The 25464-nt window shown below is 42.5% G+C and overlaps 1 protein-coding gene across 3 annotated transcripts; it reads right to left on the bottom strand.

The window, feature by feature from the left end:
- Positions 1-6549: 6549 nt before the first annotated feature.
- LOC311125677 (small ubiquitin-related modifier 1-like) lies at positions 6550-24650 on the bottom strand. Of its 3 annotated transcripts, none has more exons than XR_014612897.1 (6): positions 24534-24650; positions 16009-16083; positions 15773-15850; positions 12215-12286; positions 7468-8989; positions 6964-7398 (listed from the first exon to the last, which is right to left on the bottom strand). XR_014612897.1 is itself a non-coding variant. In XM_084199705.1 (5 exons), exons 1-5 carry the CDS (start codon positions 24546-24548, stop codon positions 8921-8923), a joined length of 309 nt encoding a protein of 102 aa, XP_084055831.1. In that variant the 5' UTR covers positions 24549-24650; the 3' UTR covers positions 6550-8920. The 3 variants fall into 3 exon arrangements, 1 of the variants encoding a protein (XP_084055831.1); XR_014612898.1 differs by having other exon boundaries at positions 6964-7330; XM_084199705.1 differs by having other exon boundaries at positions 6550-8989.
- Between the last annotated feature and the right edge of the window lie 814 nt (positions 24651-25464).

Below are 25464 nucleotides of genomic sequence, written 5' to 3'. Positions count from 1 at the left end.
AGGGGCTGCATGACTGGGGTCACTTCCGGATTCACTAGGGGCCTGTGAGTAAAGGCTGTGAGGCAGCCCAGTCCATCAAACAGAGTTGGCCAGTTCTGTTGCCATGTGCAGGTAACCTGGTGGATAGCTGACCCACTGTCGTCTCTCAGTGTGTATCCCAAGCCTGTGAAGAGGTCGAGGCCCAGGAGATTGGCACCCCGCTTTGCAACATGAAATGTGAATGATGACAGATGCTTGGTGCCGTAGTGTACTGGGACCTGGAGGGTGTCTACAATGTTTATCTTGGATCTAACGTACCCACACAGGGCAGTGGAGGGCTGTTGGAGTGGTAGGTGACTGAAAAACTTGTAGTAAGTGGCAAGGTTGAGCAACGACACCGCAGCGCCAGTATCCAGCAGCAAAGGCAAACCCACCTCGCCCAGCTGCACCGTGCATGTCCTGAATGACACATGGTTGGTGGAGACGGTTCGGATTTCCGTGTGTTCATGTTGAGAGTGAGATGAAACTAAGGACCTGTTCTGGGTGGAGCTAGTAGCTGGGGCAGAACGACACACTTTCGCAAAGTGATTGTATTTTGAACAGTTCTTGCATATTTTCCCACGGGCTGGGCAGTTTGAAGCCCTGCTGTGCGCCTGCTCGGGCTGAAGCTGCTGTGTGAGAATGGCTGGGGGCCGAGTGTATGCTGCAGAGCTCTCTGTTAGCATAGTAGAGCATTCCAACGCTGCTTCAACCTGGAGTGCTATTTTAATAGCTCCATCTAGTTGTAAATTATCTGATTCCAAAAGCAGTTTCTCCTTTGTCTTTTCACATAACGTCCCCTCTATCAACTGATCCCTGATGATCTCGTCCTGAAGTGTCCCGTAGTTACAAGAGCTAGCCAAATCCCTCAGATTAGCCACGTAGCTTTGAATGGACTCACCCGGCCGTTGGTGTCTCTTCCGTATGCCGGTAGCGTCGGAGGAGCACTCGCTCTTTCACGGCGAAGTGGTTCCGTAGGAGGCTGACTGCAGCAGTGAATGTAGGAGCCGATCCAAGCGCTCTGAAAATCCTCTGTCCCTCTGTACCGAGGCAGTGACGGAGCAGTGCTGTCCTCCGCTTGTCGGAGATTGTAGAAAAGTCCATAGCTTCGAGATAAGTGTTAAAACTGTCAAGCCAGTTATTCCATGGGACTGGAGGTTCGCCAGGCACGGCGAGGAATGGTGCTGGCGGTGGTAAACTGAATTCAGCCATCTTCGTCGCCAATGTCATATCTAGCCTAGCTGTAGAAGAACGCACATCTGCACAGTTTCACATTGTACATCACTCTGTCGTTTAATGACATGTGCCACTCATTCTGACAACCCATTCATCCGTAAAGCAGCACACTGTCGTAAACCATAACAACGTACAGTACGACGTACAGCATAACACTGACCACTTTTCTATTGACCGAGTCACTGGTGCTTACTGCTTTAGTTTTTGCTTGTAAGCAGGAATCAGGAGGATAGAGTTATGGTCAGATTTGCCAAATGGAGGGCGAGGGAGAACTTTGTATGCATCTCTGTGTGTGGAGTAAAGGTAGTCTAGAGTTTTTATTCCCTCTGGTTGCACATTTAACATGCTGGTAGAAACTAGGTAAAACGGATTTAAGTTTCCCTGCATTAAAGTCCCCGGCCACTAGGGGCGCTGCCTCTGGATGAGCATTTTCTTACCATAAAGGCCTGATTGGCGAAGTGCTGCAGAGATGGTTGTCCTTCTGGAAGGTTCTCCGATCTCCACAGAGGAACTCTGGAGCTCTATCAGAGTGACCATCGGGTTCTTGGTCATCTCCCTGACGAATGCCCTTCTCCCCCGATTGCTCAATTTGGCCGGCCGGCCAGCTCTAGTGAGAGTCTTGGTGGTTCCAAACTTCTTCCATTTAAGAATGATGGAGGCCACTGTGTTCTTGGAGACCTTCAACGCTGCAGACATTTGTTGGTACCCTATCCCAGATCTGTGCCTCGACACAATCCTGAGTGGCGCAGCGGTCTAAGGCACTGCATCTCACTGCATCTCAGTGCTTGAGGCGTCACTACAGACCCCCTGGTTAGATTCCAGGCTGTATCACAACCGGCCGTGATTGGGAGTCCCATAGGGCGGCGCACAATTGGCCCAGCGTCGTCCGGGTTTGGCCGGTGTAGGCCGTCATTGTAAATAAGAATTTGTTCTTAACTGACTTGCCTAGTTAAATAAAGGTAAAATAAATCCTGTCTCAGAGCTCTACGGACAATTCCTTCGACCTCATGGCTTGGTTTTTGCTCTGACATGCACTGTCAACTGTGGGACCTTATATAGACAGGCGTGTGCCTTTCCAAATCATGTCCAATCAATTGAATTGACCACAGATGGACTCCAATCAAGCTGTAGAAACATTTCAAGGATGATCAATGGAAACAGGATGCACCTGAACTAAATTTCGAGTCTCATAGCAAAGGGTCTGAATACTTATGTAAATAAGGTATTTCTGTTTTTTATACAGTTGCACAAATTTCTAAAAACCTGTTTTCGCTTTGTCATTATTATTATTAATGTTGCTGCTACCGTCTCTTGTGACCGAAAAGAGCTTCTGGACATCAGAACAGCGATTACTCACCTTGAACTGGACGAATATGTTTTCTTTAATGAGTTGGACGAGAGGGATTTGCTCCAGACACCCGACAGGGCCCTCATCCCCGTCATTCGCAGTAGAAAGAAAAGGAGATATCGCGGAAGGAGATCGGGGTGCCTGGTTAGGAGCCGGTGACGAGTGGCTAATCTGCCTTTGCCATCGATACTATTGGCCAATTTACAATCGCTTGATAATAAAGTGGACGAACTACAGGCACGAATATCCTACCAACGGGACATTCAAAACTGCAATATCTTATGTTTCCAAGTTGATTATCCCTTTTAATTTAACACATTTACCACTAGAAATGTGTTCATTTGCCGGTAGAAATGTGTTCAACATCCACTGAAGTAGCTTGCAAGTTTACTACACTGAACAAAATATAAATGCAACATGTAAAGTGTTGGTCCCATGTTTCATGAGCTGAAATAAAAGATACCAGAAATTTTCCACAAAAAGCGTATTTCTCTCAAATTTTGTGCACAAATTAGTTTACATCCCTGTTAGTGAGCATTTCTCCTTTGCCAAGATATCAAGAAGCTGATTAAACAGCATGATCATTACACCGGTGCACCTTGTGTTGGGGACAACCAACACAATTGTATTTTATCGATGGCAATTTGAAAGCACAGAGATACCGTGACGAGATCCTGAGGCCCATTGTCATGCCATTAATCCGCCGCCATCACCTCATGTTTCAGCATGATAATGCACAGCCCCATGCTGCAAGGATCTGTACACAAGTCCTGGAAGCTGAAAATGTCCCAGTTCTTCCATGGCCTGCATACTCACCAGACAGGTCACCAATTCAGCATGTTTGGGATGCTCTGGATCGACGTGTACAACAGCGTGTTCCAGTTCCCGCCAATATCCAGCAACTTTGCACAGCCGTTGAAGAGGAGTGGGACAACATTCCACAGGCCACAATCAACAGCCTGATCAACTCTATGTGAAGGAGATGTGTCGCTCTGCATGAGGCAAATGGTGGTCACACCAGATACAGACTGGTTTTCTGATCCACGCACCTACCTTTTTTTTTAAAGGTATCTGTGACCAACAGATTCATATCTGTATTCCCCAGTCATGTGAAATCCATAGATTAGGGCCAAATGTATTTATTTCAATTGACTGATTTCCTTAAATGAACTTGTATCTCAGTAAAATCTTTGAAATTGTTGCATGTTGCGTTTATATTTTGGTTCAGTATAGATAGCTACAGGTGTTGCTAGTTTAGCTAACCAAACCATCAGTCCTAGCTTGCTATTATGAAAATCTATTCAACATTAGCAATGTTATCAATTCAAATGTTGCTTTCAAAAGTAGCTCAAACATGTCAAAAGGAATAATAGCCATTGAATTCTAATGTGCGTTATAGGGAAATAATGCACACTCTAGAATGCCCTTCAAGCCAATCAGAAAGGACTATTGAACAATGCCGTGGTATAATTTATTTTATAAACTGGGTGGTTCGAGCCCTGAATGCTGATTGGCTGAAAGCCGTGGTATAACTGTATACCACGGGTATGACAAAATATTTATTTTACTGCTCTAATTACATTTGAAGTCGGAAGTTTACATACACTTAGGTTGGAGTCATTAAAACTCGTTTTCAACCACTCCACAAATTTCTTGTTAACAAACTATAGTGTTGGCAAGTCGGTTAGGACATCTACTTTGTGCATGACACAAGTAATTTTTCCAACAATTGTTTACAGACAGAATATTTCACTTATAATTCACTGTATCACAATTCCAGTGGGTCAGAAGTTTACATACACTAAGTTGACTGTGCCTTTAAACAGCTTGGAAAATTCCAGAAAATGATGTCATGGCTTTAGAAGCTTCTGATAGGCTAATTGACAACATTTGAATCAATTGGAGGTGTACCTGTGGATGTATTTCAAGGCCTACCTTCAACCTCAGTGCCTCTTTGCTTGACATCATGGGAAAATCAAAAGAACTCAGAAAAAAATGGTAGACCTCCACAAGTCAGGTTCATCCTTGGGAGCAATTTCCAAACACCTGAAGGTACCACGTTCATCTGTACAAACAATAGTACGCAAGTACGAACACCATGGGACCACGCAGCCGTCATACCGCTCAGGAAGGAGACGCGTTCTGTCTCCTAGAGATGAACGTACTTTGGTGATAAAAGTGCAAATCAATCCCAGAACAACAGTAAAGGACCTTGTGAAGATGCTGGAGGAAACGGGTACAAAAGTATCTATATCCACAGTTAAACGAGTCCTATATCGACATAACCTGAAAGGCTGCTCAGCAAGGAAGAAGCCACTGCTCCCAAACCACCATAAAAAAGCCAGATTACAGTTTGCAACTGCACATGGGGACAAAGATCTTACTTTTTGGAGAAATGTCCTCTGGTCTGATGAAACAAAAATAGAAGTGTTTTATAAATCATTCTCTCTAGTATTATTCTGACATTTCACATTCTTAAAATAAAGTGGTGATCCTCACTGACCTAAGACAGGGAACTTTTACCAGGATTAAATGTCAGGAATTGTGAAAAACTGAGTTTAAATGTATTTGGCTAAGGTGTATGTAAACTTCCGACTTCAACTGTACATTTGTAACCAGTTTATAATAGCTATTAGGCACCTCGGGGGTGTGGTATATTGCCAATATACCACGGCTAAGGGCTGTATCCAGGCACTCAGCGCTGCGTCGTGCTTAAGAACATCCCTTAGCCGTGGTAAATTGGCCATATACCACACCCCCTTGGGCTTCATTGCTTAAATACATTATATTATATAATCATACATTATATTATTTTATCATACGTTATATTATAATAAGTACATTATATTATCATACATTATACTATATTATCATATTATACATTACATTATCAAACATTACCATATATTATTTTATATCATCATATACATTCCCATACATTATTTTATCATACATTATCTTATTTTATCATACATTATATTACCATACATTGCATTCTTTTAAATTACCATACATAGAATTATCATACATAACATTATCATGAGTCAGAATTATCAACTTTTGTAAGGCTTTTTATTTAATACATTATATTATATCACCATACATTATAATATCATACAGTATATTATATTAGCATACATTATATTCTATTTTCATTCATTTTATTATACATTATATTCTATTTTGATACATTATTTGATCATAATTATATTATAATAGTTACATTATATTTTCATACATTCTATTCTATTCTATTATATAACATACATTATATATTATCATACATTATTTAATTATACATAAAATTATCATACATTACATTATCATGAGTCAGAATTAACTACTTTTGTAAGGCTTTTTATTTAAATGATATTATATTGTCATACATTACATTATCATACGTTTTATTATTTTATCATACATTATATTATCATACATTATATTATATTATCAAACATTATTTTATCATCATATACATTATTTCATATCATACATTACATTATGAGTCAGAATTAACTACTTTTGTAAGGCTTTTTATTTAAAAAATAAAAATCGTACAACCTTAATCCTTTCCAGAGCAACTCCTTCTTTCTAGTGTTGTCATACCCACATTCGTCTCAAATGGCACCCTATTCCCTATGTAGTGCACTACCTTAGACCAGGGTTCATAGGGCGCAGGAGGAATAAGGTGCTATTTGGGATACAGCCATCCTCTCCATCTAGACCTCTGATTTGCTTCAGAGGGGGAGAAGGGCAGATACGTAAAGCTACTCACATACGATCATCCTGTATGTGTAAATGTACAATATGATATCCAAACTGCATACCGTGGTTTCCCCTCCTGAAATGAGCTAATAACATGATGTTGTTGTGCCAGAACAAAGTTATAAAAAAATGTTTGTCTTACTCAAATAAAATATACTGAACAAAAATAAACACAACATGCAACAATTTCAAAGATTTTACTGAGTTACAGTTCATATAAGAAAATCAATCCGGTTGGACGTACTGCCAAATTCTGTAAAATGACGTTAGACGTGGCTTATGGTAGAGAAATGAACATTTAATTATCTGGCAACAGCTCTGGTGGTCATTCCTGCAGTCAGCATGCCAATTGCAAACTTGAGACATCTGTGGCATTGTGTTGTGTGAACAAAACTGCACATTTTAGAGTGGCCTTTTATTGTCCCCAGCACAAGGTGCACCTGTGTAATGATCACACTGTTTAATCAGCTTCTTGATATGCCACACCTGTCAGGTGGATGGATTATCTTGACAAAGGAGAATTGCACATTAACAGGGATGTAAACACATTTGTGCACAAAATCTGAGAGAAATAAGCTTTCTGTGAGTATGGAAAATGTCGGCAATTTTTTATTTCAACTCATGAAACATGGGACCAACACTTTACATGTTGCGTTTATATTTTTGTTCAGTGTATAAAAAATATGTATAGAAAATATACAAGTGGGGTAACATTTAAATTCATGATATTCTATTTTTTAAAGTAACTGTGTACAATGCTAATGTTGCTATACAAGGTTTGTCAGAAAGAGAAACTGCTCAGTATTTTGGCTGGGAACTCACAGCCTTTATCCTGTCATGAATGAGACTGAGCTTGTGGGAATGAGTCCAGGGTTATCAATACATTTACCAGTCAGTTTCACAAACGAGAGAGAAAACAAATGCAAGGCTTCTTAACATCTAATCAAAGTACAGTAATCAGTACTCCAGAGTACTACACAGCAGACAGTAATCAGTACTCCAGAGTACTACACAGCAGACCGTAATCAGTACTCCAGAGTACTACACAGCAGACAGTAATCAGTACTCCAGAGTACTACACAGCAGACAGTAATCAGTACTACACAGCAGACAGTAATCAGTACTCCAGAGTACTACACAGCAGACCGTAATCAGTACTCCAGAGTACTACACAGAAGACAGTAATCAGTACTCCAGAGTACTACACAGCAGACAGTAATCAGTACTCCAGAGTACTACAGAGCAGACAGTAATCAGTACTCCAGAGTACTACACAGCAGACAGTAATCAGTACTCCAGAGTACTACACAGAAGACAGTAATCAGTACTCCAGAGTACTACACAGCAGACAGTAATCAGTACTCCAGAGTACTACAGAGCAGACAGTAATCAGTACTCCAGAGTACTACACAGCAGACAGTAATCAGTACTCCAGAGTACTACACAGAAGACAGTAATCAGTACTCTAGAGTACTACACAGCAGACCGTAATCAGTACTCCAGAGTACTACACAGCAGACAGTAATTGTTTTGAAAGGTTTGGGCTACAGATGAGCGGTTTTCTGCATTGTAAAGGTTTAACCCCGGACACAACGCCATGCTCCGTTTGTTTCTATGGCAGAGGCTGTGGTTCAGCTAAGCTCAGAGACATATATGAAGAAATAAATGACTCTACGCTAATCCTAAAATCAGACTTGCCTGTGCAATTTGGTTTTCACAGACAAAGTAAAATTATACAAATGACTTTGCTTGTGATGCGTGCCCCTCAAATGATATACATGTAACAGCCCGAGAACACTGGACATGAAACAACCATCCAGATGAGACCATCTGAGCGGCACTGGTGCTCCCAAGTCATAATTCCATGTGCGTTCCACAGGTCGGGGCTCACCGGAGACTCCCTCGCGGTTCACCGGTTCACCGGTTGGGAACCGCTGCTCTAGAGTACCATGTACTATGGATTTAGGTGAGGCATTTTGCCCGTTCTCTGACGGAAAGACACAGGCAGTGAATAGGAACTTGATGGTTATTAAATACTGTCAAACCGATGAGACACATTATTGAAGACAGTCGTATTGCATGCCACCTTCATGTAAAGTAACAACTGAACTGGATGATACCTAGACATAAAGTCAGGAATTATGAGCGGCATGCTAGATATCTTCAATCAATTTTAAAATCAGGATCTATAGCTAGTAAAATATATACTGTAAAAATCTATATATGGAACGGACGCTAATCAACCAAACTGAAGCCCTTGGTGGTTTAGTTAATATGACCAGAAATAATGATATCTGGCCAACATCATGAACCACAACTGGATGATGTTAGTCTTGTTCCAGGGGCCGAATTCATAATAATACTCATACTCCAGGACGCATAGCCCGCAAACAGACCAGGGCCCAGGTGAGCATAAGAGAACAGAACAGGAGAAGTGTCAGACAGTTATTCTCTCTTCTCTCCCACTGAGAGGAACACACAGCCAAACAAATCAATCAATATAAAATACAATATTATCATCATAAAAAAAAAAAAAAGGTAAATCCAGGTAAATTAATTATTCTGAAGTCCTCCAGTCTGTTCCTGATAGACCTCGATGACGTCCTCGTCTTCCATCCCGAGCTACAGGAGAGGGGGAGAGGGGGAGAGGAGAGAGGGAGAGAGGGGGAGAGGAGAGAGGGAGAGAGGGGGAGAGGAGAGAGAGGGGGAGAGGAGAGAGGGGGGGAGAGGAGAGAGAGGGGGAGAGAGGGGGAGGGAGAGGAGAGGGGGAGAGGAGAGAGGGAGAGAGGGGGAGAGGGAGAGAAGGGGAGAGGGAGAGAGGGAGAGAGGGAGAGAGGGAGAGAGGGGGAGAGGGAGAGAGGGGGAGAGGAGAGAGGGGGAGAGGGAGAGAGGGAGAGAGGGAGGAGAGAGGGGGAGAGGGGGAGAGGGAGAGAGGGAGGAGAGAGGGGGAGAGGGAGAGAGGAGAGAGGGAGAGGAGAGAGGGAGAGAGGGGGAGAGGGAGAGAGGGGGAGAGGGAGAGAGGGGGAGAGGAGGGAGAGAAGGGGAGAGGGAGAGAGGGGGAGAGGGAGAGAGGGGGAGAGGGAGAGAGGAGAGAGAGAGGGAGAGGGAGAGAAGGGGAGAGGGGGAGAGGGGGAGAGGGAGAGAGGGGGAGAGGAGAGAGGGGGAGAGGGAGAGAGGGAGAGAGAGGGAGAGAAGGGGAGAGAGGGAGAGAGGGAGAGGGAGAGAGGGGGAGAGGAGAGAGGGGGAGAGGGAGAGAAGGGGAGAGGGAGAGAGGGGGAGAGAAGGGGAGAGGGGGGAGAGAGGGGGAGAGAGAGAGGGGGAGAAGAGGGGGAGAGGAGAGGGGGAGAGGAGAAGAGGGAGAGAGGGAGAGAGGGGGAGAGGAGAGAGGGAGAGAGGGGGAGAGGAGAGAGGGGGAGAGGGAGAGAGGGGGAGAGGAGAGAGGGGGAGAGGGAGAGAGGGGGAGAGGGAGAGAGGGGGAGAGGGAGAGAAGGGGAGAGGGAGAGAGGGGGAGAGAAGGGGAGAGGGAGAGAGGGGGAGAGAGAGAGAGAGAGAGAGGGGGAGAGGAGAGAGGGGGAGAGGAGAGAGGGAGAGGGGGAGAGGGAGAGAGGGGGAGAGGGAGAGAGGGGGAGAGGGAGAGAAGGGGAGAGGGAGAGAGGGGGAGAGAGGGGGAGAGAGGGGGAGAGGGAGAGAGGGGGAGAGAAGGGGAGAGGGAGAGAGGGGGAGAGAGAGAGAGGGGGAGAGGAGGGGGAGAGGAGAGAGGGGGAGAGGAGAGAGGGGGAGAGGGAGAGAGGGGGAGAGAAGGGGAGAGGGAGAGAGGGGGAGAGAAGGGGAGAGGGAGAGAGGGGGAGAGAGAGAGAGGGGGAGAGGAGGGGGAGAGGAGAGAGGGGGAGAGGAGAGAGGGGGAGAGGGAGAGAGGGGGAGAGGGGGAGAGCTGTTTAGATGGAGGCATAATGGCAGCCCGATTCTGATCCATCGCCCAATTATTGGCAAAAGAGTTGATCTGATTGGTCAAAGGCCCAATTAGTGGAAAGAAGATCAGAACTGGACTGCCTGTGTAAACGCAGCCAGCTGAACAGACACTGTTGAGCCTTAAAGGTAGACAGCTAAATCAAATCAAATTGTATTTGCCACATGCGCCGAATACAACAGGTGTAGACATTACCGTGAAATGCTTACTTACAAGCCGTTAACCAACAATGCAGTTTTTTAAAATAAAATTATATTTTTTAAAAGTGTTAAGTAAAAAATAGATAAGTAAAAAATAAAAGCAAATAATTAAGGGAGGCTATATACAGGGGGTACCGGTACAGAGTCAATGTGTAATAACAGTAGGGAGGCTATATACAGGGGGTACCGGTACAGAGTCAATGTGAAATAACAGTAGGGAGGCTATATACAGGGGGTACCGGTACAGAGTCAATGGGAAATAACAGTAGGGAGGCTATATACAGGGGGTACCGGTACAGAGTCAATGTGAAATAACAGTAGGGAGGCTATATACAGGGGGTACCGGTACAGAGTCAATGTGAAATAACAGTAGGGAGGCTATATACAGGGGGTACCGGTACAGAGTCAATGGGAAATAACAGTAGGGAGGCTATATACAGGGGGTACCGGTACAGAGTCAATGGGAAATAACAGTAGGGAGGCTATATACAGGGGGTACCGGTACAGAGTCAATGGGAAATAACAGTAGGGAGGCTATATACAGGGGTACCGGTACAGAGTCAATGTGTAATAACAGTAGGGAGGCTATATACAGGGGGGTACCGGTACAGAGTCAATGGGAAATAACAGTAGAGAGGCTATATACAGGGGGATACCGGTACAGAGTCAATGGGAAATAACAGTAGGGAGGCTATATATACAGGGGGGTACCGGTGCAGAGTCAATGGGAAATAACAGTAGGGAGGCTATATACAGGGGGTACTGGTACAGAGTCAATGGGAAATAACAGTAGGGAGGCTATATACAGGGGGTACCGGTACAGAGTCAATGTGTAATAACAGTTGGGAGGCTATATACAGGGGGGTACCGGTGCAGAGTCAATGGGAAATAACAGTAGGGAGGCTATATACAGGGGGTACCGGTACAGAGTCAATGGGAAATAACAGTAGGGAGGCTATATACAGGGGGGTACCGGTACAGAGTCAATGGGAAATAACAGTAGGGAGGCTATATACAGGGGGTACCGGTACAGAGTCAATGGGAAATAACAGTAGGGAGGCTATATACAGGGGGGTACCGGTACAGAGTCAATGGGAAATAACAGTAGGGAGGCTATATACAGGGGGTACCAGTACAGAGTCAATGGGAAATAACAGTAGAGAGGCTATATACAGGGGGTACCGGTACAGAGTCAATGGGAAATAACAGTAGGGAGGCTATATACAGGGGGTACCGGTACAGAGTCAATGGGAAATAACAGTAGGGAGGCTATATACAGGGGGTACCGGTACAGAGTCAATGGGAAATAACAGTAGGGAGGCTATATACAGGGGGGTACCAGTACAGAGTCAATGGGAAATAACAGTAGCGAGGCTATATACAGGGGGTACTGGTACAGAGTCAATGTGAAATAACAGTAGGGAGGCTATATACAGGGGGTACCGGTACAGAGTCAATGGGAAATAACAGTAGAGAGTAGTAGCCTGCGCTTCAACGTTCTTAGTTGTTGCGGAAATTGACCCACTATGCCGTTTACTTAGTGCACCTTCGTCATATCACTGAATCTACCTTTACCACCCAAACAACTGGGTACAGATGAGTCCTGTATGTGTGGTAGATGATGTTGCAGCCATGAAGAGGCTATGGATCAGACAGAACAACACCAAAAAGCATAGCTACCTCTTTTGGAGTGTGGTTGTCTGAGATTCTTTGTCCCTCAAATAGAAACCGTAAGGTACTCATATGGACACCCTAAAGAGCAAGCAGGAAAAGACGGCTGAGTGAATACATACAAATGTTGGGTAAGGAAGAACACATCGTGAGTCCCAAATGGCTCCCTATTCCCTATAGAGTGTGCTACTTTTGACCAGAGCCCTATGGCACCCTATTCCCTATAGAGTGTGCTACTTTTGACCAGAGCCCTATGGCTCCCTATTCCCTATAGAGTGTGCTACTTTTGACCAGAGCCCTATGGCTCCCTATAGAGTGTGCTACTTTTGACCAGAGCCCTATGGGATGCAGAGCGCCATTTGAGACTCACCCACAGACAACATGTTGCTCACTAGGAATGACCAGAAAACCTTTAGTCAAGTTGTGAGTGAGATGGGAATATTACCTGGAGATGGGAATATTACCTGTCTCTGGCTATAAGTTGTGAGTGAGATGGGAATATTACCTGTCTCTGGCTATAAGTTGTGAGTGAGATGGGAATATTACCTGTCTCTGGCTATAAGTTGTGAGTGAGATGGGAATATTACCTGGAGATGGGAATATTACCTGTCTCTGGCTATAAGTTGTGAGTGACATGGGGATATTACCTGTCTCTGGCTATAAGTTGTGAGTGAGATGAGATGGGAATATTACCTGTCTCTGGCTATAAGTTGTGAGTGAGATGGGAATATTACCTGTCTCTGGCTATAAGTTGTGAGTGAGATGGGAATATTACCTGTCTCTGGCTATAAGTTGTGAGTGGGATGGGAATATTACCTGTCTCTGGCTATAAGTTGTGAGTGAGATGGGAATATTACCTGTCTCTGGCTATAAGTTGTGAGTGAGATGGGAATATTACCTGTCTCTGGCTATAAGTTGTGAGTGAGATGGGAATATTACCTGTCTCTGGCTATAAGTTGTGAGTGGGATGGGAATATTACCTGTCTCTGGCTATAAGTTGTGAGTGAGATGGGAATATTACCTGTCTCTGGCTATAAGTTGTGAGTGAGATGGGAATATTACCTGTCTCTGGCTATAAGTTGTGAGTGAGATGGGAATATTACCTGTCTCTGGCTATAAGTTGTGAGTGAGATGGGAATATTACCTGTCTCTGGCTATAAGTTGTGAGTGAGATGGGAATATTACCTGTCTCTGGCTATAAGTTGTGAGTGGGATGGGAATATTACCTGTCTCTGGCTATAAGTTGTGAGTGAGATGGGAATATTACCTGTCTCTGGCTATAAGTTGTGAGTGGGATGGGAATATTACCTGTCTCTGGCTATAAGTTGTGAGTGAGATGAGATGGGAATATTACCTGTCTCTGGCTATAAGTTGTGAGTGAGATGGGATGGGAATATTACCTGTCTCTGGCTATAAGTTGTGAGTGAGATGGGAATATTACCTGTCTCTGGCTATAAGTTGTGAGTGAGATGGGAATATTACCTGTCTCTGGCTATAAGTTGTGAGTGAGATGGGAATATTACCTGTCTCTGGCTATAAGTTGTGAGTGAGATGGGATGGGAATATTACCTGTCTCTGGCTATAAGTTGTGAGTGAGATGGGAATATTACCTGTCTCTGGCTATAAGTTGTGAGTGAGATGGGAATATTACCTGTCTCTGGCTATAAGTTGTGAGTGAGATGGGAATATTACCTGTCTCTGGCTATAAGTTGTGAGTGAGATGGGAATATTACCTGTCTCTGGCTATAAGTTGTGAGTGAGATGGGAATATTACCTGTCTCTGGCTATAAGTTGTGAGTGAGATGGGAATATTACCTGTCTCTGGCTATAAGTTGTGAGTGAGATGAGATGGGAATATTACCTGTCTCTGGCTATAAGTTGTGAGTGAGATGGGATGGGAATATTACCTGTCTCTGGCTATAAGTTGTGAGTGAGATGGGAATATTACCTGTCTCTGGCTATAAGTTGTGAGTGAGATGGGAATATTACCTGTCTCTGGCTATAAGTTGTGAGTGAGATGGGAATATTACCTGTCTCTGGCTATAAGTTGTGAGTGAGATGGGAATATTACCTGTCTCTGGCTATAAGTTGTGAGTGGGATGGGAATATTACCTGTCTCTGGCTATAAGTTGTGAGTGAGATGAGATGGGAATATTACCTGTCTCTGGCTATAAGTTGTGAGTGAGATGGGAATATTACCTGTCTCTGGCTATAAGTTGTGAGTGAGATGGGAATATTACCTGTCTCTGGCTATAAGTTGTGAGTGAGATGGGAATATTACCTGTCTCTGGCTATAAGTTGTGAGTGAGATGGGAATATTACCTGTCTCTGGCTATAAGTTGTGAGTGAGATGGGAATATTACCTGTCTCTGGCTATAAGTTGTGAGTGAGATGGGAATATTACCTGTCTCTGGCTATAAGTTGTGAGTGAGATGGGAATATTACCTGTCTCTGGCTATAAGTTGTGAGTGAGATGGGAATATTACCTGTCTCTGGCTATAAGTTGTGAGTGAGATGGGAATATTACCTGTCTCTGGCTATAAGTTGTGAGTGAGATGGGAATATTACCTGTCTCTGGCTATAAGTTGTGAGTGGGATGGGAATATTACCTGTCTCTGGCTATAAGTTGTGAGTGAGATGGGAATATTACCTGTCTCTGGCTATAAGTTGTGAGTGAGATGGGAATATTACCTGTCTCTGGCTATAAGTTGTGAGTGAGATGGGAATATTACCTGTCTCTGGCTATAAGTTGTGAGTGAGATGGGAATATTACCTGTCTCTGGCTATAAGTTGTGAGTGAGATGGGAATATTACCTGTCTCTGGCTATAAGTTGTGAGTGAGATGGGAATATTACCTGTCTCTGGCTATAAGTTGTGAGTGAGATGGGAATATTACCTGTCTCTGGCTATAAGTTGTGAGTGAGATGGGATGGGAATATTACCTGTCTCTGGCTATAAGTTGTGAGTGAGATGGGATGGGAATATTACCTGTCTCTGGCTATAAGTTGTGAGTGAGATGGGAATATTACCTGTCTCTGGCTATAAGTTGTGAGTGAGATGGGAATATTACCTGTCTCTGGCTATAAATTGTGAGTGAGATGGGAATATTACCTGTCTCTGGCTATAAGTTGTGAGTGAGATGGGATTATTACCTGTCTCTGGCTATAAGTTGTGAGTGAGATGGGAATATTACCTGTCTCTGGCTATAAGTTGTGAGTGAGATGAGATGGGAATATTACCTGTCTCTGGCTATAAGTTGTGAGTGAGATGGGAATATTACCTGTCTCTGGCTATAAGTTGTGAGTGAGATGGGAATATTACCTGTCTCTGGCTATAAGTTGTGAGTGAGATGGGAATATTACCTGTCTCTGGCTATAAGTTGTGAGTGAGATGGGAATATTACCTGTCTCTGGCTATAAGTTGTGAGTGAGATGGGAATATTACCTGTCTCTGGCTATAAGTTGTGAGTGAGATGGGAATATTACCTGTCTCTGGCTATAAGTTGTGAGTGAGATGGGATTATTACCTGTCTCTGGCTATAAGTTGTGAGTGAGATGGGAATATTACCTGTCTCTGGCTATAAGACTCCTTCAGCTTCTTCAGGTGGGTCGTCATCTTCACTTTGAAGTGAATTTCACTGTTGTCCTGAGGTTGGAAGACAAAAGAGAACAGATTCAGAGTCCAACATTTAAACAACTGAGGTCAACAGGTCAACTGATATATGTGGATGAATTGACTCTGATAAACCAACCTCACCATACCTACTGATCATCAGCATAATGGTCCAACTCGAAACTTCTTACCTGACCGATCACTTTCAGTTTGATGTATTCTCCATCTTTTTGGTCTCCTCCATCCTGACTTGAAGGTTTTGTGTCCTTCAAGAGAATAGACATTCCATGAATTGGCTTGGCATTCAATCATATGCTTCAACACTAATATACCAGTTTGTTTTAGCTAGGTCTGCAGATGTGCTCGCCCAATGGCTTTTGTTTCCTTTTGCTATAATGGACCAAGCCATACAGCCCCAAATATACTGAACAAAAATATAAAACGCAACATGTAAAGTGTTGGTCCCATGTTTCATGACCTGAAAAAAATAATCCTATTAAATTTTCCATACGCACAAAAAGCTTATTTCTCTAAAATTGTGCACAAATTTGTTTACGTCCCTGTTAGTGAGCATTTCTCCTTTGCCAAGATAATCCATCCACCTGACAGGTGTGGCATATCAAGAAGCTGATTAAACAGCATGATCATTACACAGGTGCACCTTGTGCTGGGGACAATAAAAGGCCACTAGAATATGCGGTTTTGTCACACAACACAAGGCGGGGTGCTGAGAAGTATTTCTGTCTGTAATAAAGCCCTTTTGTGGGGAAAAACGCATTCTGATTGGCTGGGCCTGTCTCACCCACTCTGGCTCCGCCCCTGCCCAGTCATGGCTCCGCCCCTGCCCAGTCATGGCTGCGCCCCTGCCCAGTCATGGCTCCGCCCCTGCCCAGTCATGGCTGCACCCCTGCCCAGTCATGGCCCCGCCCCTGCCCAGTCATGGCTCCACCCCTGCCCAGTCATGGCTCCGCCCCTGCCCAGTCATGGCTCCACCCCTGCCCAGTCATGGCTCCACCCCTGCCCAGTCATGTGTAATCTAGAGATTAGGGCCTAATGACTTTATTTAAATTGACTGATTTCCTCATATAAACTGTAACTCAGTAAAATCTTTGAAATTGTTGCATGTTGTGTTTATATTTCTGTTCAGTGTGACTTCAAAGCGTTTTCCTACAGGGCCTTCAGAAAGTATTCACACCCCTGGACTTTTTCCACATTTTGTTGTTACAACGTGGGATTAAAATGGATTTAATTGTCATTTTTTGTCAATCATCTACACAAAATACTCTGTAAAGTCAAAGTGAAAGAAAAAGAAAACAGTAATATATGTTGATTAGATCAGTATTCAACCCACTGAGTCAATACATGTTAGAATCACCTTTGGCAGCGATTACAGCTGTGAGTCTTTCTGGGTAAGTCTCTAAGAGCTTTACACACCTGGATTGTACATTATAATTTTCTAAATTCTTCAAGCTCTGGAGTTGCTGTAACGACCCTGGGTTTATAAGCCAGATATCGACTCTGCCCCACGAGCACGGTTCACAGTCGCTGGAGCGGCTTCGGGCCAGAAGGTTGAGGGTTTGAGCCGCACTCCCTTCCTGGGCAGTCACCTGTGCTAATTAGTATATATTTTTTTTGTTGAAAGATTATTTCTCGCCGATATAAAAGATAAAGGGACATATCAGCATTTGTTTTGAAAAACCGTTTTCGCACGCAATGATTATTGACGTTTTTAAACGTGTGATGTGTTTTTAATCCCCCCCCCCCAAAAAAAAGTATTTGTTTCTCTGTAATACTACTAACCACCTAGCAATTTTATGAAGTTGTCTTTAGCCCAGATAGGTTCCCAATCTCCCATCCTCATAACTAGCTACCAAGAAGCCATTTCAGGATATCAGTCAAGTTAGAGTAGCTAGCTTGTCAAACTATCTATCTTAGCTTGCATGCCTGATGGCAATAACTAAATAAAACTCACATTCCTTTGAATCTGTTACCCAGATTTTTGCAAAAGAAGTTTATTTAGTTTCTTTAAAAAAAATAACCACCTGACTGGAGGATACAGACAGCTCAAAATGTATGCAGAAAAATATGCTTTGGTATGCAGAAAAATATGCTTTGGTATGCAGAAAAATATGCTTTGGTATGCAGAAAAATATGCTTTGGTATGCATAAAAATATTATTTGATATGCATAAAAATATGCTTTGGTATGCAGAAAAATATGCTTTGGTATGCATAAAAATATGCTTTGGTATGCATAAAAATATGCTTTGGTATGCATAAAAATATGCTTTGGTATGCATAAAAATATGCTTTGGTATGCATAAAAATATGCTTTGGTATGCATAAAAATATGCTTTGGTATGCAGAAAAATATGCTTTGGTATGCATAAAAATATGCTTTGGTATGCAGAAAAATATGCTTTGGTATGCATAAAAATATGCTTTGATATGCATAAAAATATGCTTTGATATGCAGAAAAATATGCTTTGATATGCATAAAAATATGCTTTGATATGCATAAAAATATGCTTTGGTATGCAGAAAAATATTATTTGATATGCATAAAAATATGCTTTGGTATGCAGAAAAATATGCTTTGGTATGCAGAAAAATATTATTTGATATGCATAAAAATATGCTTTGGTATGCAGAAAAATATGCTTTGGTATGCAGAAAAATATGCTTTGGTATGCATAAAAATATTATTTGATATGCATAAAAATATGCTTTGGTATGCAGAAAAATATGCTTTGGTATGCAGAAAAATATGCTTTGGTATGCATAAAAATATTATTTGATATGCATAAAAATATGCTTTGGTATGCAGAAAAATATGCTTTGGTATGCAGAAAAATATGCTTTGGTATGCATAAAAATATTATTTGATATGCATAAAAATATGCTTTGGTATGCAGAAAAATATGCTTTGGTATGCAGAAAAATATGCTTTGGTATGCATAAAAATATGCTTTGGTATGCATAAAAATATGCTTTGGTATGCAGAAAAATATGCTTTGGTATGCATAAAAATATGCTTTGGTATGCATAAAAATATGCTTTGGTATGCATAAAAATATGCTTTGGTATGCATAAAAATATGCTTTGGTATGCATAAAAATATGCTTTGGTATGCAGAAAAATATGCTTTGATATGCATAGAAATATGCTTTGATATGCAGAAAAATATGCTTTGGTATGCATAAAAATATGCTTTGATATGCATAAAAATATGCTTTGATATGCAGAAAAATACATATTTTACATAGAATTAGGCATAATGATTATGGCTCTAAATCGCAGGAAAAAGCTTTCAGGCCATCCTCACTTACTTTGTGCCCCCTCAGATTTTTGGGGTGCATGACGCCCCTGGTCGGAATTGTAGTTCACACGCAGCCAACTGTGGGCGAAGCTAACTGCTGAAAACGGTTTGAGAGGGTTTTCAAGAGCTAGCCATATCTATTACTAAAAACAGAAGACGTTTAAAATCGGAGTTCGGCATGGAACCTGAAGTTATATCTTAACTACCGGCCGTGGTGACTCCTTGCTGTCCCCAGTCCGCCTGGCCTTGCTGCTATTCCAGTTTCAACTGTTCTGCCTGCGGTTATGGAACCCCTACCTGTCCCAGACCTGCTGTTTTCAACTCTTAATGATCGGCTATGAAAAGCCAACTGAGATTTATTCCTGATTATTATTTGACCATGCTTGTCACTTATGAACATTTTTGAACATCTTGGCATGGTTCTGTTATAACCTCCACCCGGCACAGCCAGAAGAGGACTGGCCACCCCTCATAGCCTGGTTCCTCTCTAGGTTTCTTCCTAGGTTTTGGCCTTTCTAGGGAGTTTTTCCTAGCCACCGTGCTTCTACACCTGCATTACTAGCTGTTTGGGGTTTTAGGCTGGGTTTCTGTACAGCACTTCGAGATATTAGCTGATGTACGAAGGGCTATATAAAATAAAATTGATTGATTGATTGAGCTACACATAATCATGCCTTATACACAGGGGGTCCTTAGAGGGGTCTGGGCCACCACACATGTGATGCAACGATGCTATGTGATGAATACATTTTCTCGTACTGGTCCCCTGTGGGAATCGAACCCACAACCCTGGTGTTGCAAGTGCCATGCTCTACCAACTGAGCCACACGGGACCATTTCATGAAGCTCCCGACGAACACTTCTTGTGCTGACATTTCTTTCAGAGGCAGTTTGGAACTCGGTAGTGAGTGTTGCAACTGAGGACAGATGTCTTCAGCACTCGGTGGTACCTTTCTGTGAGCTTGTGTGGCCTATCATTTCGCTGCTGAGCCGTTGTTGCTCCTAGACGTTTCCACTTCACAATAACAGCACTTACAGTTGACCCGGGGCAGCTCTAGCAGGGCACAAATGTGACGAACTGACTTGTTGGAAAGGTGCCATCCTATGACGGTGCCACGCTGAAAGTCACTGAGCTCTTCAGTACGGGCCATTCTACTGCCCATGTTTGTCTATGGAGATTGCATGGCTGTGTGCTCGATTTTATACACCTGTCAGCAACGGATGTGGCTGAAATAGTCGAAAACACTAATATGAAGGGGTGTCCACATACTTTTTGTGATGCATTGTATCTCTAACACCCAGGAAGCTCCCATTAAACAGCTCTGCAAGCATTTTAATGTCAAAATACGTACGGAGTTTCGCTGCGCAACTACCTTAATATACTCCCGTTACAGCTTGTATGTCCTTCCAAGAATGGTCGAAATAAAACTGTACAAGCAAATCGGCACCTCCAATGTATTGAGCTGTTGTAGACTTCCGACCTGTGTGTGGCAGTAATGGTTGATTTACATTGGAGGTGCCGAATAGGCATTTTTTTTCGGTTGCTTGTAAATCTTTATTTAGACCTTTTTTGGAAGTAACAGGAGTAAATTAAGATAGTTGCTCAGCAAAACTCCATATTTGGTGAGTAACTAACGTATTTTGACATAACGCTTGCAGAGCTGTCTAACGGGAGTTTGAATCTGAGCTTCCTGGGCCTTAGAGAGGAGCCCAATGATTTATATACACACTAGATCAGGGGTGTCAAACGTCCGGCCCACGGGCCGGATCAGGCCCGCAAACGGGTTTAATCCGGCCCGCGAGATGATTTAAAAATAATAATAATAATAATAATAATAATTTTGTAAAGTATAAAAATGCGCTGCAATTTTTCTATAAAATAAACTGCTGTTCCAATTGCGTCCACTGGATGGCGCAATAGCAATTGTGTTAAGCAAGCAAACTGTTTATACCGGGGCAGAGCAAGTAGGTCAAGCACGTGCAGCCAATGAGCTACTTTGTTTTGCCCACGATATTTATTACGGCTTCTACTTTTAACATTATGTGCTTTGGCACCCTCATTGCCCCAATATGTCTCTGTCAAAAAAGAGAAAAGTGGACGCAGAGTGCAGAGTGTTCCAAGAAAAATTGTCATCCTATTTATTCACGGAATTTAATGGGAAAGCTGTATGTTTGGTGTGTTCAGAGCATGTTGCAGTGCTGAAAGAATATAACCTTCGTCGCCACTATGTGAGTCTTCATGCCGACAAATATGACAATTTTCAAGGACAGCGGAGATGAGAGAAGGTGAATGAACTGTTGGCGGGTCTGAAGAAACAGCAGTCTGTGTTTACTCACAGCCGAGAAAGCTAGCTACCTCATTGCTAATGAAATCGCAGTGGCTTCAAAACCATTTAGTGAGGGTGAATTTGTAAAAACATGCATGATGAAGGCAGCGGAGATTGTGTGCCCTGAAAAGCGGCAGGCTTTTGCAAATATCAGCCTGACAAGAAACACAGTTGCAGACAGGATTTCCGATCTTTCAGTGGATTTGGACAGCCAGTTGAAGCAAAAAGTAAAGTCATTTATTGCGTTTTCGGTTGCAATTGATGAAAGCACGGACATTACAGATGTTGCACAACTGGCCATTTTCATCCGCGGAGTTGATGACACATTGACCGTTACCGAGGAGTTCGTGGAGTTGGTGCCGATGACAGATACAACGACAGCAGCTGATATTTTTACCGCACTCGTCGGCGCGCTGGACAGGGTCGGAGTGGACTGGTCCCGCGCTGTCAGCCTGGCTACAGATGGTGCGCCCTCAATGATCGGGAAAAAAGCAGCCGTTGTGACAAAGTTCAGAGAGAAAGTGCAATCTGCAAATGGAGGACGTGATTTTTTGACTTTTCACTGTATTTTGCACCAGGAGGCTTTGTGTTACAAGTCATTAAAGATGGATAACGTCATGAAAGTGGTCATCCAAACTGTTAATTTCATCCGATCCAGAAGCCTGAATCACCGTCAGTTTGACAGCCTTCTCAGAGAGAAAGACCACATCTATGGCCTGCCATACCACACTGAGGTAAGATGGTTAAGCCGAGGTGCTGTGCTGAGGCGTTTCTTTGATTTACGAGAAGAAATTGAACAGTTCATGGAAGAAAAGGGCAAACCAGTGTTAGAATTTCATTCCGCAGAATGGATGCAGGACCTTGCATTTATGGTGGATGTTACAGAGCACCTGAATAACTTGAACAAACAGCTGCAAGGGCGCAACAAAGTTGTCACGCAGTATTATGACAGCATACGTTCTTTCAAGTTGAAGCTGTCATTGTGGGAGACGCAACTTGCCGGTGGTGATGCAGCTCACTTCCCCTGTCTGAAAAATGTGTGTGCGACCCAACATGTGGCAGACATGAAGCGGTTCAAAGATAAAATAACGGGACTGTTACGGGAGTTTGAGCAACGCTTTCAGATTTATGTTTATATGTTTTTATGTTGATGTGCTATTGTTTTTAATTGATTTTATTGTATTTGTATATTTAACCTATTCTTGACTCTGTGGTTCTTGCACTTGTTTGGGGAACAGGATTTCATTATTTTTATCTACATTTCTGCCTGAGAAATGACACCCTGATATAGTTCTGTGATCTGTGAAACAGTTCTGTTAATCACTGAGGCATTGTGTGTTTGTGTGTTCTTTGTCCTCAGAACTTTCAAATAACTTGAGGTGTTTTATGATTAATAGTGATGTTGTGCTTTTCGACACTGTCCTCAGGCTCCAGCTTTATGTTTATATGTTTTTATGTTGATGTGCTATTGTTTTTAATTGATTTTATTTTATTTGTATATTTAACCTATTCTTGACTCTGTGGTTCTTGCACTTGTTTGGGGAACAGGATTTCATTATTTTTATCTACATTTCTGCCTGAGAAATGACACCCTGATATAGTTCTGTGATCTGTGAAACAGTTCTGTTAATCACTGAGGCATTGTGTGTTTGTGTGTTCTTTTTCTTTAGAATTTTCAAATAAACTTGACGTGTTTTATGATTAATAGTGATGTTGTGCTTGTACTATTTTGGACACACTGTCCTCAGGCTCCAGCTTTATGTTGTATGTTGATCGTATTAAAACAAAGAAAACAATCTGAAGTTGTTGTTTTTAAGTTATATATACCATGATTTTTCCGGTCCGGCCCACTTGGGAATAGATTTTCCTCCATGTGGCCCCTGAGCTAAAATGAGTTTGACACCCCTGCACTAGATGATAGACAGGAGGCGCTGTTTTGAAGCCACTCGCCTCCATCTTGGCACTCCACCACCATTTTTACATTTTAGTCATTTACCAGACGCTCTCATCCAGAGCGACTTACAGTTAGTGAGTGCATACATTTTTCATACTGGCCCCCCGTGGGAATCGAACCCACAACACTGGCGCCGCAAACGCCATGCTCTACCAACTGGGCTACACGGGGCCACCGTAAAAAAAATATAGCAGGTGTTCTTATTGTTTTGAAAACTCAGTGTGTCATTTTGTCCTTGAGACATTTAACTGAAATACTGTAGAATTCCATTAATTCCTATAGAGCCTGCCAGCTCGTAGTCCTAAAAGCCGGAAATGAGTTACCTCTGGTTCGTTCAGCCATTCCTATGGGGAAAAATGAATGGAGAAAGAATAGGGTTGAGATAAATGCCAAAAATAAGGTCTGAGGTTAACATAGGCTTTGGAGATCATATACATTTTGTTCTATGATAATATCAGTCAGTTAACATGACCTTTATGAATTATGAGGCTTATGAGCTTTTTTTAAATTACATAAATGCATCAAAATTCACAAAAAGTGATATTAGCTGAAGAAGACCAAAACGTATAAGATCTCCTAAACCTGTGTTTTTCCAAATAACTATCATCACTTTCCCATGGGCTTTGTCCAACGAACCAAGGCGGAGTTAGTGCCTACAAAAAGACGCCATTACTATTCCTTTCTATGGAGAACTGCTCTGCTGGGGAGAACCAATATGGCCGACCGGTGGCTTCAAAGCCACTCAATGGCCAATAGACATAGCATCAGCAATCATTGGTTTATATACACATCATTGGAGGAGACCTGTCATACTCCTCGTCGACATCTCTAACGCACAGATATTGTCTGGGGCAGCTCTTTCTGTCCTCTCTAGTTGGAAACGAACTTGGCTAACTAGCTAGATAGTTAGCTAACAAGTACTATCAAACTAGCTAACTAACTGTCTTAGCAGCTGCAAAGCATTTGGCCCCAGTTAGCTGGTAGCACGCCAGCTAGTACCATGGCTAACATAGCTAGCAGTCTGTGAACGAACTGCTATCAGTTTGCTGACTTATCTCGCGGTGTAAATGTAGCTACTGTTTAGTGGTAAATGTTATATAAGTAGTTATCACTTACTGTATCTTCTGACATATTGTTCTCTGTATATTAGATAGAGCAGTTTAGGACGCCCGTGTTGACAACAAGGCTCTTCGATTTTCTTCAACAACTCCTCGCCTCCAAAACACTGTCCGTGACGTCATTGGAAAGAGGTGGATCTCCGGTCGTCGCTAGTTACCACAGCCACAAATGGCTAAACCTAGTTACCACAGCCACAAATGGCTAAACCCCAGCTTTTTTCTACATTTTCTCTTCTTAAAATCAGATTTAACCCTAACCACACTGCTAAATTTATTTCTAACCTTAAATGAAGACCAAAAATAAAATGTTTGTTTTCATGATTTTTTACGATATCGCCAATTTGGACTTTGTGGCTGTAGTAACTAGTGACAACCTGGATCTCCCTCACGCAAAGTATGTTGTGTAAATCGTTTGTAGCTAGGGTGTATTCATTACGCCAATTCTGTTGCAAAACGTTTCAAATCAAAAAAATAAATAATTGTCTGTTGTAAAACGTTTTGCAACAGAAGACGTTAACTCCAAACAGAAAACGGTTACTCCAAACAGAAAACGGTTTGCAACGACAACGAGAGTTTCTATTGGTTAAATTCAAGTAGGTCCCTGCCCGTTTCATCCCGTTTGCTTCCATTTGGTTCTTAAACGGTAAAGACGTAATGAATACACTCCTGGTGGTTTCTCTGTCTGGTGGAATATCCCCAAATTAGTTTTCCATTTGTACTTCAGTACTACGTTTTTTATTTTATGGAAATAATTTCTAATCTCACTGCTAACCCTCAGATTAAAGCATGTTTGTGGAACAAGTCCCACTAGAATGGATGGATCTTTATTGGTACATGGATAGGATAGCAGTCCATAAACACTTATGCAAAAAACTATTAATTAATTAATGAATAAATTAATGCATTAATAAATAAATAAAGCTTTATTA

Source organism: Coregonus lavaretus, assembly GCF_964263955.1.
Source record: "Coregonus lavaretus genome assembly, contig: HAP1_SCAFFOLD_432, whole genome shotgun sequence".
NCBI classification, from domain to species: domain Eukaryota; kingdom Metazoa; phylum Chordata; class Actinopteri; order Salmoniformes; family Salmonidae; genus Coregonus; species Coregonus lavaretus.
Note: the sequence above shows the minus strand (reverse complement) of the source record. Positions and strands in the feature narration are given on the sequence as shown.